Consider the following 19,177-nt stretch of genomic DNA (forward strand, 5'->3'; position numbering starts at 1 on the left):
GCAGCAAAAAGGCGCTTCTACAAAGTATTCACTCTGAATACAAAATAGCTGCTGCAGTTTTCAGATTTATATTTAAAAGGAAAACGAGTAAGTCATGTATTTAAATTTTCCACTCTATCAGTATGTACAGCTTTGTGTTTGTACAAAAAAATTAAGAAAACCCTGTTAAAAGGTTGAATTTATTATTGTGACAAACTATGATCAGTCTAAAGGCATTGCATGCATGTTTCAAGGACTATCATGAGCTATAAATGTTTGGTTTATATCTAATTACAGTAACTGGTCTGAGGTCTGTCGGGCTATTCTTTGTCTGGCTTTGCTTCTTACAAACCATCTCAACAATACAGTCTGATTAGATTAAGTTAAACAAGCAACAGCGCAGATACGCAGTCCAATCCCTCAAACTGGGTTTCTGCCTCTCCAGGAGGCTTTACAGTAAAGCTCCCTTAACTGCTTGGATATTGATTCTTGCTTAACTTGTTGATTTAAAAATGAAGTGAAAAAGCAACCAACTTGTTATTTTTTTTCTTATAGAAAAATGTTAAGTATTGGCTAGCTTTGGCTGCTGAAAGGTGTGTTTTGCTGTTTTTTGCAGTTTCTGATGTTTATATTTTAGAGGATCTTCAGAAAAAAATGTATACAAATGAAAACCTACCCTACCAATATCATAGGAGAGGCATCTTAAAAAAAAAAGAATAAATGAAAAAATATTATTTTGGTTTGACGTTTGTGTCTCAGAAAAAAATCCTCATTTATTTTTGGCTGGTGCCAAAAATTGTTGAACTGTGTGCCACATTATTAGCTTGTCTTTAAGGTGAATACATTATATACATTTAAAATATGACAGTGTAGCATTTAAATTTAGATAAATATTGCAGGTGAACTAACAAGGTTTGGCTGCAGCTGTGTGTTTCTCTGATGTTTCTGTCCAACATAATTTTTTTTAATGTGATGCTTACATTTTACTATTCTTCTGGGGTATTAAATGCTTGTATGACTCTAATATTTGTTCCTTTGCCTTGCAGTAAAGCCCTTTGTATTGCCTTGTGGTAGAAAAATGTGCTGTACAAAATAACTTGCCTTGCCCATGATTAGGTTTTTACAAGAAAGTCATTTCTGATGCTATGTTTAATTCAATGCAGTTTCTCTTTATAGCTTTTATTTCTGATGAATTTTGGATGGAGTAACATGACTTAGAAATTAGGGAAGCAGTCTACAGGTGTTTATTTTACTTGTTAAATAGGGAGTGCAAGGATGTGTTTTTCTCCCTTACACTTCATGCTTGCTACAAAATTTAGTGAGAAGGTCATGGGTGACATTTTTTTTAAAACTTTTACCAAGTTTTTTTTTCTCCCTTTTTCCACAAGTTTTAGACATAGATCAGTCCCGGTGGTTGCTTAGCTTCAGTGCTCGCCTATTTCTCAACCAAAATCAAATGTTTACAACGTCAGCACTTATTTGGCAAATATGTTTCTAGCTCCCGTTTAGTGCATTAACTCTTTGAGAAAAGCCATAAACCGCCTCAGGCGAGCGTAAAAACATTTTTTTTTCTTAAATTAAGGAAGTTATTTTGAATTTTGACATTTCCATCAACCGTTTCAAATGCAATACTTCAAAATGTGCATAAAACAAAATGATGGAAACACGGCTACTATCAACTGACCTGTGTGACCTGTATGAATGAAATGTCATGACAGGTTTTAAAGTATTAATAGACTGCCAAAGGTTTTTGAAAGGCAAATTTAGGTGCCCGTTCGTTTACTTGGAGGAGGAAGAACCATTTTACATTAATTTAGCAAACTGTAGATAGTTTATTAACTTTCCTTATAGGCTGTGTAACTTCAACACTTTTGCCAACGTATTTTATCTGCCTTGTCATGATTATTAGGGCTTTGTGTTTATGTATTTGTGCTCCTTAGGTCCCATTTAGAGTTTTTCATTTTTAGGTTTTTTTTTGTTTTTGTTTTATTTAGTCTGGTTCTTTTTTGTTCCCTTACTTCCTGTTTTCTGTTGCCCCTGTTTCTGAGTTTCTTAGTCTCCTCCCGTCTTTGTAATGGTCACTCTAGAATTTAATTGTGTTCTGTTCTGTGATTGATAGTTTCTCTTCACCCAATTATTCCATTACATTCTCTCTGGCTCCGTTCTCTGGTTTTCTAAATCAGCAGCTCTCACCCTGGGTGATTAGTCTCCGCCTGTGTACTGTTTCACAGATCACCTCTCCTCAGTGTATATCCCTCTTTGGTTGAGTCTGTCTCTGCTGGTTGTTGTTTCGGATTTATCTCAGTCCTAGTTTCAGGTTTCTGTTCTTCATATCTTTCCACGTTTCAGATTTTGGTCCCTGAAATCTGTTTTTTGGACTCTGGCTCCTATTTTCTTTATTAAACCTCTTTATTTTTGCATCCTACTGTGCCTCCTGTCTGAATGCATTTCAGTCCTACACACAAAACCTCAATGACTTGCTTGTACAACAAATACATTGTATATTCTGCAATTAAAACATGTGCATGAAGTAATCTTTGCACATTTGCTTTTTAATGTTTATCTCTGCCTTAAAGGCATCTTTGCATATCTGTACTCACATAGGCTCTCCTAGGCAGCACTGTGAATTAAAATATGCCAGCTGGGAACTGTTTGTACGAAAATGTCCGCTCACAGCTAGAATGTCCACTCAAGTTGTTGACTTACTTAAAATTCACTCAAACATCTTGTTTTAAGTCCATTTAACATCCATGAATTTAAATACTTTAAGGTCAGTTTTTCAGTGTTGAAATAAGGCTTGTATAAATAGCAGAAAACTCTACTCATGACAATTTTTTAAGGTTTCTGACCAGAAAAAAAATATTTTGCTGGTCACAATAAATCTGTCTTAAACAGCCTTTGATACAATTCACATTTAATGTTCTGCCACTCAGCTAAGAAATGAAAATGGTGGAGCATGCAGATAAACGATATACCTAAATACTTCTGATTTCATCCTGATCTATTCAGGCTTGTTACCAAGTGGATCAGCAAAGCATTTAACCATTTATGCTGTTACTGAAGGAAGAAGATCTCCAGATAGCTATTTTTTAGCACGAATGAGTTTTTCAATATGAAGTCAGGGGATTCCCAAAGGGATCACCAAAGACACGGCTAAAGAGTTAAGGAGAAACTGTCCTTTGTACGACATGTGCGAAAGGGGAAAAGAGTGAAACATTGAGCAGATAACAGGAAGGCTGAACAGATTAGAGCAAAGTTCTTCTCTATCCATTTTAGCTTTTTAGCTAATCTTTCATGTTTCACATCGGCAGCCATTTGGAAATCACAGGGAATACACAGCTGTTATTGTAATGAAAGCAACACACGCAAAAAAAAAAAAAAAAATGCTTTAGGCGCCTTGAATGAGGTGAGCAGCTTTGAATCCTAATAGAATTTCTCAAATTACAAGGTTATTCCTATTTTTTGCAAAAACTTGTATGTGTCTTATCTTTACCTGATTTTTATTTTAACTTAAAAGTGCATCAAGGTACATGCTGTTAGTTCATTTGTATATTCAACAGAAAATGGTGGGAGTGTTTAGTCTTAATGCCTCAAATGAACCAGAAAAAATATAAAGATTTTTCAGTTGACTTTGAGAAAATTGCCCAATTTGAATCTCGGGTCCTTGTTTTAAACAGCAATACCCTGCTTTTTTTTTAAGCCTGTGTGAGACAGCAGAGAGAGCAAGACTTTCGAGAGATGACAAGGAAGGATAAATTGAGTACAGCTAAGTGGTTTTGTTTTGTTTTGTTTTGTTTGGTTATTCTTTTGAACCATTCAACCTATTGGTACAGAGCATGTTGGATTTGGCAAATTCAGAGGTAAACTAAGAATCTACATCTTCTAAACTCTAGAGCATAAACATAGAGATTGTTGTTTTAGTGATGCTAGTGTTAACTACACTGATGGCTAATATGTTAAAGGCAGTTTAAAATACCAAGTCTGTAGTGGTTTTGCTTTTGTTTTAAATTAATATTAAAAATTCTGTTTCATATCTCAGAGAGCGGCATTATAATACCAGCTGCTTCTAATATAAAAATTAATGAACACTCAAAGCAAGAAGGATGGTGACTTCACTTATGGCGTAAAAAAGCGATTTAAACTAAACCATGTGAAAATATTATAACCCCAACGTTGTTGAATCATGAATTAACTGATAAATCCCATTTTCTGATTTAGTTTCACTAACCACATTCAGGCCACATACTATCTGACCCACAGAATAAAGATGTCACTTAAATAGAACCTGTCTGATAGCATGAAGTAGCCATTTCTAGGGCTTCGGGAATCTAGCGAACCACAGTGAGAGACTATCTATGAACAGTGAAAACATGAAGCAGTGGTGAACCTTCCTAGGAGGGGCTGAGTAACCAAAATTATTCCCAGAGAGCGTCACACCTTGTCAAAGACGTCACAAAAGAACATTTAAACAGCCAGGTAGGCTGTTTAAAAAACAGAAAGAGCATTTTGAAAGAGCATCTCTGTCAGGAGAATATCAGATCTGTGATTAGTTCCATGAAAAGCTATTTTTAGATTGCCATTTATTTGAAACGAGTATAGATAATAAGACTTACCATGCAATAATAAACTATAAGAGGCAAGCATAAAAAGATGGTAGAAGGAGAAAAAACCCTTGAAATGCATTTGAAAATATACGTGAAATGTGTTGAAAAGGAGTAATGAACGAACAACGAAGGCTACAGGAAGAGAGGGAATAAGCAGAAATTTAAAGATGATTGACGTTAGACCTTGAAAGCTGCCATTAAGCTGCTACTCTTATGAATAAGGCCATCTGTGATGGGACAGGAGGGAGAGACAGCATCGCTGATCGGATCTCTGTGGCTGCGAGGGACCAGCTGCAACTGTACCTCCCCTCAAATAATCAAACACACATCACACAGATTTTCCTGTGTGCTAGTACGCATACGGTGTGTGTGTGTGTGGTTTATGGTTTTGTCTCATCTCATGGGTCTCCTCTTCAACGTCTTATTTGGTTTCTCCATGGCAACCCTGTGTTACAGGGGGCTCCAGCAAAAAGAAATACAAGAGTGTGCATGTGTCTTTCAGTGTTTGAGAGAGAAAGAGAGAGCGAGAGACAGGAAGAGAGATGGAGAAGGAGGAGAAGAGAGAGAAAGAGTGATTGAGTGAACAGTACATTATCATGGACAGCTGTACTGAATCAAAATGGCGGATGGAGGCTGGGAGCACATCAGGGGAGCCTTCATTATACAGCACCTGATAGAGGGAGCAGGGTTGAAAGAAGCAGGGGAGAGAAAAGAGAGACGCACAGGGGGGATTTGAAAGGAGAAAGCAGGGAATGGAAGCACTCATTGAGATGGGAGAAATGGGGGGATAGCAAGACGGCTCGGGGTATGGGAGTGGCAGATCGAGGGGCTGGGACGGCCGGCCGGAGAGAGGGAAACAGAGAAAAATGCTGGTGTATCTAAATCCTAGTGTTGCAAGCCTCAATCATGGTAGCCCTGTCATTCCGTAGATAGCACACTGCAATTCCCCTGCACCTCGATTTTAGCCCACCATGCAGTTCTGCTATCAGCTCCTCTCAGGCACTGCATGCACACACACACACACACACACACACACACACACACACACACACACACACACACACACACACACACACACACACACACACACACACACACACACACACCCTGAATGAAGGCATTCCTTCTTAATAACTGACAGGTGGATTAACTAAACACTTGTATACAGTGCAGGCCAACAGATGTAGATGGCCAGGGTTAGTATATGTATATATACACCTATATATATATATATATATATATATATATATATATATATATATATATATATATATATATATATATATATATATATATATATATATAGCCGATATATAAAAACGTTCCACTAGCTGTTCCGTCAAATCGGAAAATTCAGTCAGTAAAAGGCGAGTTCGCTAAACAACTGCTGTTTCCATCTCTGCTCAGTGATACTGGCTTTGAAACCGATTGGGTTATCACATCACAGCCAGGGGAGCAATACTGTAGAGGAGGATATTACTGTCAGGACGCAATGACAGATCGCCTGTCTGAAATCCTGATGTCTTTTCTTTTTCTTTTTCTTTTTGCCGTTCGAATAAAGGCATTAGCTACTAATTCGAGACTCCACATTGGTAACGGAAACTGGCATTAGGAAGGATATCATCAGTTAGATAAAGTAGTAAAAAGGCATTGATTTGACTGGGGAAAAAATACGAGACGCACTAATTAATAACTGGCCGATTTAACCTGGACCAGCTCAGCATCAAAACAACTTGAATAGCAAACACCTTTTAAGATGGAATAAAAATAACATACTCGTTAGGGATGTGTGCTTTGATGCACAAGTGCAGATAATCTTATTTCTTAATTTTCTGTTGGATTCAAAAGTACATTCATCAAATAATCTATCTCTTTTATAACAGTCCTTTGACTAAATAAATGGGAGTTGATCCAAACTGGAATCTGCTGATCCGAACTTAAAGGTACATATTCACGTTAATTGAAAATTTAAAAATGTTATACGCCAGCAACTCACTCTGGTTGCATACATTTTTCTGAAAGACTATCTTGTGTCCTGCTGCCATATTATTTATTGTTTTTGTCTTTTAAGCATTGTTTTTACTCAGTTTGTTAGTAAATGTAGCCTTTTCTGTGCATATTTACCATTAAAAGATCATGTAGCCCTTAAATACATTTTAATGTGTACTTGATGTCTCTAGGAGTGCAGAAAATTTTAATATAGTCTCTCCAGGTGCTGCATGGATATCTTTTTATTCTTTTTAGGTTATATTCTTTAGGCCATTTAGTTTTCTCTGTTTTCAATTAAGTGACAGTTTTTGCTGCAGAACTGCTGAGCTAGTTTGTAGTCCAAGCTGAAGGATGTCGAGGCTACAAGTGGATAAGGCATTGGTTGTTCACAACATTTATAAACCACTGCTGATAATTGTCCTTGCATTTCATAGCATTTCCAATTATTGTTAGCTTTAAATATATTTTATTCAACTCTCATGTCATTTTACACCATACCGTAGATTGTGTGATTTAGTTTCTCCCCTGATTTTTGTCTTTTTTGATCCTCCAATGTGTTGTCATCTTGCACAAGGTTTCTTAAATTGTTGCATTAAAAGAAGAAAGCATTAATACAGAAACTAATTGGGAATGGAGAGAAGACAGCCAAAGCCTAAAGTAAACATCCGCATTGCAATACTGTGCTGACAACACAAGTCTTTAGTGAGGAAGTTTTTACTGAACGAAGACCACTCAAAGAATAAATGGGTTTAATCTTATAAATCCTTCTCTTTTTTTGATGGATTTAAAACTACTGCCTCTATCAGCATATTTCTAATGGTCAATATCCATTACATTACATTATTCGGTTGTCAGAACTGAGTTTTTATGTGTTATAGACCTTGGAAGGAAAATCAAATACTAGTATCGACCAGTAAAAGCAATTGTAGGTGCTTCTCGAATTTCTAGTGCAGTTAGCACCCTATTAAATAAAAGCTGCACAATATAGGGAAAATATGCAACTGCTATATAGTTGCTGAATTGATGCCAGATGCAATAAACTTAGGTTTTTTCTCTCCTCTTTTCTTTACCACAATGAATCTCTACCTCTTGCATCTAAATCAGGTGTGTGCATCAAAGGCAGCGAGGGTTCATTTGATTGGTCAACGATAATATTGGTATGCAGAGCATGAATGCATGGCACTAATAAAGGCCTGCCAGGTGTTGCAGTCCAAGCAATCTTTTGCAGTACCGGGCTTATTTCTGAATATGCAGCCTGATTTTAAATACATTAAACTAACACTAGTGGCAACAAAATCTGTCATTTTACTTGATTAATACAAGATTTACTTTTTCAAATTGAGTTTTCATCACATTTAAGAGTCATTTAACTACCTCTGACTTTCATTTTAGGTAAAGTAATGAGAAATGCACCTCCTGCCACTTTGCTAAATCTTTTTCTATTCGTGTCTTTTTTTTTTGCCCATATTTCTCCCTCCCCTCTGCCTCCATCTGTAGAGTTAGAATTTGGCCTTCTCCCTGGTACCCAGGGAAACCGGTTTGTTTCCATGACAATGTCTTCAGGCGGAACAGCGTATTTGTCTTAAGCTGGATAAGATCAGAGTCAGTTTCATTCCTTTTTAGACAAACGCGCACAGAAATAAGCGTGGCAGTATCATGTTGCAAATGCACAGCAAGGATCACAGAGGCAAGGTGAAGCATGCACAATGTGAAAAATTTACATTTGCACAGGTCGTTTGTATAGCAACAAGGACAAACCCTTGGAGATATACGTACAAGGAAAAAATAATGAAACGCTTTCAGCTGCTTGTTAATAAACAAGGAGGGTAAAAGGGAATATTTTCATAAAGGTAATATAGTGGGTCCATAATGAGTATTCTGGCTATTTCAATTATCTAAATGCCAAATGCCAGACAAGCATTTCCAAATCAATGTGTGTTTGGGTATGTTCTTGTTTTGGCAAGCAGCAAAGAAATGAACATCAAATGCCAGATGGGGTACTGGAGTGAATCGCCAATTGGGCCGCTATACTTCCAGCACCCGCCCAGAAATGATGGAAATTGCTGGAGCAGGTAAGAGACAATTGGAGCACCCACTAGACTTTCTCTTTCATTCCAAAAAGACAAGTGTGTGTGTGTGTGTGTGTGTGTGTGTGTGTGTGTGTGTGTGTGCGCGCCAGTTCTGTGTGAGCAATCTGCATCATGGATGAAAACCATCCGGGCTGATTCTGAGACTGTGTCGTGTTGTGGAGCCCAAGGAGAGATGCATCTCTCCCGCTGAGAAACGCTGCAGTCTTATCTCTCTCCCTGTCTCCATGTACGTCTCCGACCTTCTCTTTCCACCTCTCTTCTACCGCTTTCCGAATGAGTTCGTATCTTTCCTCACCATCACTTTTCCACACTCCTGTGCCCGATCCTCCTCGCACCCTCCCTCCCGGCCTCCGCTCTATCTTTCCCCCCTCCTTCGCTCTCTGAAAATCGTGGGGTCCGTTTGATGTCTTTATTTTTAGCCGATTACACAGAGCCTCAGCTTTGTCTGTTCCCTATTAGTAGCAATGAACGTTAAATGTGTTAATATGTACACGTGCTAACAGAATGGAAATTGCATACAATTAGCCGGGGTACAAAAAAGCCTACATTTATCAGCGGAATTGCAACACATCTCTGATGTTGAATTTAGTATTTCCTTGATAATGTGGGGGCAGGACTCTGTATGTGGCGCTATGACTTTCATTACAAAAGCTGCATGGGTGTTAAGCATTAATGAGCGTTCTACTGTAATGCGTGTTAGCAAAAACGAGACGAGGCAGAATTAGTCCCATTAGACAAGGGGGAAAATCCAGGAAAATTGTGCATTTCGCAGTAAAAAAAAAAAACTTTGCAATTGCTTCTCGAGTCCTGACGGCCGGAGGGGACAGCTTTTTTCACAGCTCGAGATGTGGCCATCAGAAACCAAATTCACGCCAGTCAGTGAGGCAGCAAGCCAATCAACAGACACTTGCCTCTTAACACCAAGCGTCTCTCTCTTTCTCCGTCTTATGTTGGACACTGCTCATTTGCTCGTCTTGTGACATTACGCAACCATTATCGACTAATGTGTGTCTAGTAAGGATGCTTCATTGACAATTATGCCGTATAACTCAGTATTTCCTTTGCATTTTATTCCGCAGATTTCCCTTGATAGGATGTTAGGGTTGGTTTGGTGACACAAACAGTTTTTCTGCTTATTATGTTTCTGGCAAATCAGAAAGACTAGTTTTCTTTTTCCATATGACCACGGTGACATATTATATGCTTCAACAAGTAGATACTATCATTTGGGAGGAAAACACTCTGTAGGTTCTCTGTAGTAATACAAGCACAAAGTATTTGGTGTACACTTCAATCTGATCTTTATTACAGAGCCGTGAGAAGGAAAAAAGAAAGAGTGGCGAGAATAAGGCTGTTGTTGAATGACAGCCATAAGAAGTTCGACATCAGGGGACACAGCAAACACGTTGAAGAAGGTGAACTGGTCAGAAGGGATCAAAACGTTGAAAATTAAAGCATATTAACACCTAAACGCAACTGTGGCAAGATTAAACATTGATGTTCGCTGATGATCACCAATGTGACTGAGCTTTAGCTAAGAAGAAAGATTTCAATTTCTAGGTGTGCAAAGCCAGAAGACATATGCCCTAAAGACTTGGAAATATCACTGCAGTGGACTGTTATTTGCTCAGGAAAGCTAAATACAAATGTACACTACACTCTTTAGGCTTTTAAAATACATTTAAGTTTCTGATTGTAACTTGGCAACACGTGAAAAGGTTCAAGTGGTATTCATACTTTTGCAAGCTATTGTAATTTGATCACTGAAAAATTGTGTTTTCCTAAAGTTTCAATGAAATCATTGCAGTTTGTGTCTTTAAAACACCTATGTTGCATAAAATGACACTTGAACACAAATATTTGCCCTAAGAAAAAAACTATTGCGATGTAATTATACTAAAAGGTATTGTCATACATATTTACTTTAAAAGGGATAAAAAATTTGCTCTGAATATCATAATATTATAATATCATAATTAACTTTTCCTGCTAAACTCATAGTATTTTATTTCCTTCTGGGATGAATAAATAATTTTTGATTGAACTCAATATGGCATTAATTCACTAGCACCTATTTAAGGATCAGGAGTCACTATTCTTACATTCAATCTACACTTGTATGTACATTAAAAAGGACTAAGACAACCAATCATTCTTATCTTAGGAAAACCAGAAGCTAATTGTGGTTTTATCCCTGCCTTTGTGCTGAGCCAGGTAGCAAAACAATGTGTTGTTCACAAGATCAATCAGGACTTATCTGATAACACCTATACTCAACCTGACTCAATACCACACGGATTGTTATTAAACACATTGAAAACAGTAGATTTGCACATGCTCTTATAGTATTCCCTCCTTGGGATCAAAGGATCAGACCTAAAAGAAAGTTAGGTATCGACCCAAGAAAGCCTGATTGGTGCATCTCTAAATATCCATTTTAGCGATATCCCAATGGCAAATGACTGTGTGGATGCAATATTTAGTAGGTTGTCACATTTCAAAGTGTGCTTGCCAGTAACATATTTACAAATGAAATTGACTCTCAATGCCTTTGATGCCCACATTTGATGTAATTTATAGAGCCCAGATTGCTAAATCTGGTGTAACGTGACCGGGACATTAAAATAATGAAAAAAAAAAGAAAAATAATCAGGAGAGTAGTGAAGAAGGACCAAATTAAACTAATACTGCCATTGCAATCATCAAAAGTGACATCTGAATGTTAGTTTTCCTAATATTAACTTGTATAATGAGAGTTTTTTTCCCCCAAAGTTTTCAGATAAAAAAACACAATTTTCAAGAATGTTGTTCACTCCAATAAAAGCCAATTAAATCATGCTGCTGTCATAAAGCATCAGACTATAACAGGATTAAGTAAAAAGCATGTTTAACTAATTAAAATAAGTAAATTTCTTTTACACTCAGTGGCTGATTTATTATTAGGACCGTACATGTCGATGAGTAAGAGGCATGAGACATGCTGTGCGTTGCTGGTACTGACTGGTTCTTCTTGCCTTGGCGTCTGCTACCATTCCCAACCCCACATATGGTGAAGTCAGCGTGCCGCACGTCTGCTGCGGTTCTCTGTGTTTTTTTTTTGTTGTGTTTGTGAGATATGGATAGATCCAGGACAAAACCATGGGTGGCGGAAAGGACAAAAAAAAAAAACCCTCAAGCAAACAATTGTAAGAGAAATCTAAAGTGTGTGACATTGAACATGTGCCCCGTTATTGAGTGGAGTGCATCCCCCATCTGTGCGTTTCTGCCACAAAACAATGTGTTAAAAAGAGCAGTTTTGGTTGCCGACGCTTTATGAGTCACAAATGATGACTCACAATCCACCTCCCCTGAACAAGCACACACACACACACACAACCACACACGCACTCAATCCAACACAGCCTCAATCCCTCTCCTGCCTTCAACCACTGACCATGAAGAATATGTGCAGGCAGCCTTACTCATGCATATTTACACCCAGCACACACTAGCTCACACACTCAGCAGGCACTCTCTAAAGGTTAGTGTGTGTGAGTGTGTGTCCGTTTGTCCGTCCGTTCACGTACTTTTAAAGGTCACTTCAAGCGAGGCTGACCACATGTCTAGGTTGTGCATAGATTCTTGGATTGATATCGAGAGCATTTGGACAGGCTGCAAACAAACATCCATTATTAATTTGACATTGTGCCTCAAAGCTTAAAGGAAGATGAAAAAAAAAACTCACTTTGCACTTTATTAGGCAAACCTGTTCAATTTCTTGATGGCACATCATAGTTAATCATTAAATCAAACCTTGTAGGCATTCGGATGTGATGGAGATGGCTTTTAAAAGTGGCATTGTTGCTGGGATCAGCAGTTTTTGACCACAAAAGGTCTGGAAAGAAATTCAGTGAGTCGCAGTTGTGTGGACAAGAATAGCATGATTGTCTCACATCAAAGGAGACTATGCGGACTGGTTTGATATGAAAAGCAGTAGTACCTCAATAACCAAATGCACATTATGTCCAACCTTGGAGCAGATGGACAACAGCAGCAGAGGACCACACCACGTGCCTCTGCTGCCAACTAAGAACAGGAAAATGAGATTACAGTTCACACAGGCTCACCAAAATTGGAGGAAAACAAATTGCAAAATTTCCCCTATGCTCTGGGGTCTGGACTTCAGTTGCTACAAACATATTACAGGTTCAGAAATTGGCTTAAACAAAGCATGAATCCACCGTGCCTGGTGGAGGTAGTGGAATGGCTAGTCTTCTGATTGCTCCTTCCAGCAGGATAACGCACCATGTCGAATAGCTCAAATCAAATGCAATTTTTATCTTGAACATGGCAAGAAGTTCACTGCACTCCAGTGGCCTCCACAATCACCATCTAATTTCAATAGAGCACCTATAGGATGTGTCTGAATAGGAGATTTGCTTCATGGATGTGCAGAAAGGACAAATCTGCGGCAACTGCAAGATGCTCTCATGTCAAAATGGACCAGAATCTCAGAGGTATGTTTTCAACACCTTGTTTTTGAGCCTGTCTGTCCTCAGTTTAGTAGTTTATTCCTTCATATTTGTTCATTCATCCATTCCTGTTAGATTCTGCTTCCCTTCTGTTTCCATCAGATCAATGCTCTTCTCTCTCCTTCGGTCTAATTACCTCTACGCTTTCCACCTGTGCTTGATTGCTCCACCTGCTGTCCCCTGTGTTTTTCCTTCTCTATAATCAGCCAGCTAAGCGGCACTCAGTGACAGGTCCTCCGCTATGCTACCCTGTTGCGGTCTCCTCGTTGCCGTGTTCCTGATTCCTCGTTTTCACCAGTCTACCTGTAGGTTTGTTGTTTGATTATTTTATTAAATCACGCCTCATCTCACCACACCGCTTCTAAGTGTCTCTCTAATAGTCCAGCAATTAACATACCAAACCTGACAAAAACTGGCAAAAATCCAATTTTCCTGACTATATAATGATCAGATAAATATATTGAAGGAAGATGAAATCCCATCAAATCTACTGTTAGCTGTGTTCAGTTTTACCATTCATACATTTTGGGATAAATATTTCACCTAAATGTAAAGAAATTACTTCTAATTATGCAAAAGGCCCTGCAAATACACTCATCTACTGCTTTTTAAATTATGATTAAAACTACTTTAGTTTAAAGAGTCTGACTAAAACTAAATTAAGTGCTGTCAAAATTAAGATAGACCAGCAAGTATCTTTCGGGCCGGTGACTGTGTGTATTAAGCTATTCAAAATCTGCAATCACTCATTCACCTGGTGCACCCCGTGGCCAGGCAAAGAGAAGAGAAAGAAGGCAAAAAATCTGCTACTTGGCTTTAAGCACATTTTCCATCCAGATTATTGCTGCTCAATACTTTGAAAAAATAATCCATTTCCCCTTTCTTCCTTTGGCTGCTCGATACTTATGAAAATCCAATTTGGCTGCCTCTTTTCTGTCTTCCTTCCTTCCACAATTGGTTGCGTTTCACCCACTCAAAGTGATTAGTGATCTGTGGGTATCATTTCCAGGGAGAATGATAGCTGTGTGTTATAGACGAGGGGAAAGGTCCACGGCTCCCCATCAGGCCCGGTGTCCCTTGGAAAATGACTGGACCAGGAGGGCAGGCGGGAGCGACGCTGCCGCTTTGCAGATACAGCCAGTTGCTCTACATCACAGGGGCGAGAAGACGACTCACTTTATCTCTCGCTCTTTCCCACTCTCTCTCCCTCCCTCTATCATTCATTTCTTTAGGTCTTCTCTCTCAGACGCTGTCTCTTTTTCTCAATTTCTGCTGCCCACACAAACACACACACACACACACACACACACACACACACACGCACACACACACACACACACACACACACACACTATATCTTTTCAAGACAACTCTCCGCACTACCCCATCCACCCCCTCAAAGAAACTCATTTCAGCTGTGCGGGCTCCTCAAAAAGCCTCTTTACGCTGAACTAACCTAAGCTAGGCTCCGTCTGCACCATTTGACAGCCTTTACATCTCAGTATGCAGAACAAAAAAACACACACACACTCGCACAAAAACACACACCTTTTTTCATGTGTACACAAACTTCAAAGGTGGGTGGAAGAAAAAAAAAAAAACAGCTATACTTTTAGCCTATCGCTATCCAAACACACCTCACAGTGAGGGGCAACGACAAACAGATACACAGAATACTTTGTGTAATAACGCTGAAAACATATGTTAATACTTGTCAGTACCTAAGCAGGTGATTTAAAATGCTGAGCATAAGCCAGATTAAGCAATTAAAAGTTCACTTGCCACCTGGATGAATCACTGCAGACATTTAGCGGCAGAAATGGGCATTATGAGCACATTGACAGTGCTGTGTAAAAGGATTTGCACCCCTAGAACTTTTTTGTTTGATTTGTCTTTGTTTTACAAGTACAAACTGTAATACATCTTTTTGTAATTTTATGTACGTGGCAGAGAGGTGCAGCACAATGCAGTTTATCATTTTAAAGTCGGAATAAAAGTCAAAAAAAAAACTTTTGATACCCCTAAAGTGTGATTTAAACTCGGTATAAAGCCAGGTGTTCTTTGAAGGCCTCAGAGGTTCGTTAGAGAACATTAGAGATTAAACAGCATCAGGAAGTACAAGGAGCAAAGCAGACAGGTCACGGAGGATGTTTAAAGCAGAGATATGTTATAGAGCAATACCCCAAGCTTTTATCCACTTACAGAGCACTGTACAATTAATCATTGAAGCACAGCAGAGGAAAACTGCAAACTCACAGAAAATGTTCATACACCTAAAGTCGTAGGCCAGACAGGAGAAGCGTTTATTAGAGAATCAGCTAAGAGGTAACTCTGAAGAGCTACAGAGATCCACAGCTCAGGTGGGAAAATCTGTCTGACTGACCGAACTACTATCAGTCATGCATTTCACAAATACTTTATGTCCTTTTACAGATGAGCTCCAACAAGAAAGCCATTGTTAGATGAAAACTATAAGAAGTCCTGTTTGTCACAGGCCCTGTAGAGGAAACAACAATCAGACTAAAATTCAGAGTAAGATTAAATCTTTATACCTACGTGCTAAATGCTAACCATGAAGGAAAACCAGCTCTGTTCAAGACTCTGAATGAACAATGCCTACAGTGAAACACGGTGGTGGCAGCGTCATGCTTTTAACCTGGCCAGCCAGACTGACCCACAACGTAAACACTGCATTTCAGTCTAGAAAGCCGTGGTTAGAGCCCGATTTTCAAAGGAGGAGGAGGAACAGAGTCAGCAAAAACAGGTTAGAAGAACCAAGCAGATAACTATGAACGTGACTCAAACTACAAGCAAGACGCTCTGTTTCAGCCCTTAGAGCAGCCAGTTGTTGAGGTTTTAAAAATATATCTAGCTCGTTCAGAACATAATAATGGGCATCATTAAAATATCACTTTGTTGCGGCCGATGTCTTCACTGTTATGGTTACAGAAAAGCACTGCTGCATTATGGGTAAGTCTGGCGCTAAGACTGACGCATCGTAAACTCCCGCCCCCCCTGCTGTGATTGGTCCGGTAAGTTTAAGATGGACAGTCAAAGCATGCCCAGACTGACAAGCTGTGTATTGAATATAAATGGCATGAGTCAGTCTGGCTGGCCAGGCTATCATGCTACAGGGTGGCTTTTCTTCCATGGAGATAGTGAAGCTGTTGGGAGAAAAGGCGCTGCAGAAGATTTGAGACAGGAACAGAGATGCACCTTACTAACAGGACAATGACCATAAACATACAGCCAGAGCTACAATGGAATAGTGTTAGATCCAAGCACATTCATATGTTAAAAGGATCTAGTCAAAGCTCAGACCTAAATCCAATTAAAATTCTACAGCAAGACATAACAATTTATGTTCGCAGATCCAGTCTGCTTGAGTTTGAGCTAGTTTACATACTGTTGTTTGCACGTTATTTGCAAAAAACAAACAAAACAAAAACGGGAAAAAAACAATTCCTTCCTCTTCAAAACTATGCACAACTTTGTGTTGTTCATGGACATAACATCCAAGGAAAAAAATGGAAGTTTGAGGTTGTGACAGGACCAAATGTGAAAAGGTTCAAGGGGTATATATACTTTTGCAAGGCACTTTATCTAGCAAAACGGAGCAAAAAACAATAATAGAAGCATAGTTTTAATAGAGATAACTCCCATGATGGAGTTTAGTTGTTCTTCCATCAAGATGCTTCTATCCACCATCTTTAAAATATATATTTTTTATATATTAAATAGCCCATTGCAATAAAATGCACAATTTCTCACTATGGGGCATATCCATCACTATGTCTGCTTTTGCCCAATCAGAGAGTACAATAGCCCGTCACGGTCAGGCTTGTCTTCATGTGCACCAATCAGTGTATTCATCAGCGTCATGCAGAGCTGAAAGATCAAGCAGCACCTACCTTCAGATTTTCACATTTTCAAAAGCACAGTAGGCTGGAGCGTCTATTCTTTCGCACGCATGCAGCCACACACACACACACGCGCGCGCGCACACACACACACACACACACACACACTTACATGCCGCAACACCTTACCTTATCAAAAATGACACATTCCAATTCTATCTCAAATATACAAAATCTGTCGCTGAGAAGCTCTGAATGTCTGCATTAAGTGTACAGTCAGGAGCCTGTCAACACATTCAGCAACCTCTTCACCATCTATACAGCCCAGCAGCCAAACACATAAGTAAATCATGGGTGTACCTCTGAGTTTTCCTAAAATCACAGAGGGGTTGGTGTCCCACACAGTGAGAAAGAGGGCAGGAACAAAGAAGGAAAGAACAAAGAAAAACGGTGGCACTGTGAGTTCTGGCAATCAAAAAAAAAAAAAAAACATTTTTTTTTTCTTCTCAAAGCAGAGCAGTCATGGCTCTTGTTTTTGGGCTGCTTTCAAAAACAATGGACTACATGGAGGCTGGGTATAACAGCATAGCTTTTACACACACTGCAGCAAACAGCTGTATGGGATCACATGCGCTCGTCGGCGTATGATCGGGAGCCCGTTTGAGCACCGGAGGTAGCATAAAAGACACATGCTGGAAGCTGATGCACAGTGGAGGAGTGCAGTGAGAACTGCCATTGATTTATGTAAAGGCATGCATGTACATGTGTACAAGAATTATGCACACACACACACACACACCACATTACTACAATCATACTCCTACATACTGACAAGGGAACCCAAAATGAGGAGAAAAAACCAATTCAAACCATCCGCCATCCATGGGTCAGTGGGTCACACGTCCTTTAGCTCCAATGCCATGACCAGGAGTTAATTCCAGCAAAGCTATATATATATTTATATATATATATATATATATATATATATATATATATATATATATATATATATATATATATATATATATATATATATATATATATAGATGTGTGCATGTATATCCAAACAAATGTGTAGTGAAAGTTGCTCTCAGGTTGAGAGATAAAACACATCTTAAATTAAATTGTTTTTATAACAGTATCTCATGAATAACTGACCTGACGTCTGTGCCTAGAGAAACAACTTCCATCCGCACCGGGTGTTGATGAGATGGAGGAGGAATACGAGGAGTTTTGAATGTAGGGGTGTGTGGAGGAGGAGGGTGGGGGGGGAGGGGGTGATGGGAGAGCAGAGGATAACAGGAAGTGAGGTAAGAGGAGGCCATACCTTGGTCGCCAATCATCAGGTGTGCCAGACCTTGAAGGAAGACAAGAGCACAGTCAGCACAGCAAAGGACCATGAAGTGTGCGTGTGCGTGCTTATGCATAGACGTGTTTCGATGGTGCAGGAGTTTGTCATGCTGGTGGAGGCTAGTTCTCTGCGTGTGTGTGCGTGTATATAAATATATATGAGTCATCTAAACTATAAGAATAAAACCATTCTGAACGCACTTACTTATCCTAGGCACTGATCCTACGCACAAAACAGGTACGTACAAGGATGTGTGCATACAGCCATGAACTGGGTCGTACGCGGCGCCGTATTTATCTGTCTACGTCTATGTAACCTTGAGGCAAGTGCCACTTCAGATGATTGCAACAAGAGATGTAGTACTTACCAGATGACAGCAAACAACCTTTACTGTACATAACCACCCAAGACCAAAAATATACTTAAGTTGGCTAACTTCTACCCTGGCTATGTATTGCTACTGTATAGAAACTAGGAGATGTTATGAGAAACAGAAGCAGAACGAGAACATTAGAAAAGCCTTGAGAGATAGATAGATAGATAGATAGATAGATAGATAGATAGATAGATAGATAGATAGATAGATAGATAGATAGATAGATAGATAGATAGATAGATAGATAGATAACATGACGTACCTGGAGTGTAGATGTGCTCTGGAAGGGCGTGGCAGCCGGGCGAAGAGAGAGAGAGACAGACATTCATTAACATGCATGCTCAGCCCAAGGGTCACCATGGCTACTTACTGTACATGCACACCCGTCCAGGGGTCACCGTTGCATTGTGCATGCAA

At 39.2% G+C, this 19,177-nt stretch overlaps 1 protein-coding gene across 14 annotated transcripts in view; it reads right to left on the minus strand.

Annotated features, from left to right (window-relative positions):
- Nucleotides 1-19,177, minus strand: part of nrxn1a (neurexin 1a) — a 102,866-nt gene that overhangs the window by 72,447 nt on the left and 11,242 nt on the right. For 6 of the 14 annotated variants that reach the window (XM_036142008.1, XM_036142006.1, XM_036142010.1 and 3 more), the window contains exons 3-5: nucleotides 19,023-19,040; nucleotides 18,361-18,390; nucleotides 17,394-17,405 (exon numbers count right to left, since the gene is read on the minus strand). The exons of 2 other annotated variants lie outside the window; for them this stretch is intronic. In XM_036142008.1, coding sequence (XP_035997901.1) covers nucleotides 17,394-17,405; nucleotides 18,361-18,390; nucleotides 19,023-19,040 — 60 coding nt within the window. The remainder of the gene's footprint in view (nucleotides 1-17,393; nucleotides 17,406-18,360; nucleotides 18,391-19,022; nucleotides 19,041-19,177) is intronic. 6 more of the 14 variants (XM_036142009.1, XM_021322164.2, XM_021322154.2 and 3 more) reach the window with 3 other exon arrangements.

Source organism: Fundulus heteroclitus, chromosome 10, assembly GCF_011125445.2.
Source record: "Fundulus heteroclitus isolate FHET01 chromosome 10, MU-UCD_Fhet_4.1, whole genome shotgun sequence".
Classification (NCBI taxonomy): Eukaryota; Metazoa; Chordata; class Actinopteri; order Cyprinodontiformes; family Fundulidae; genus Fundulus; species Fundulus heteroclitus.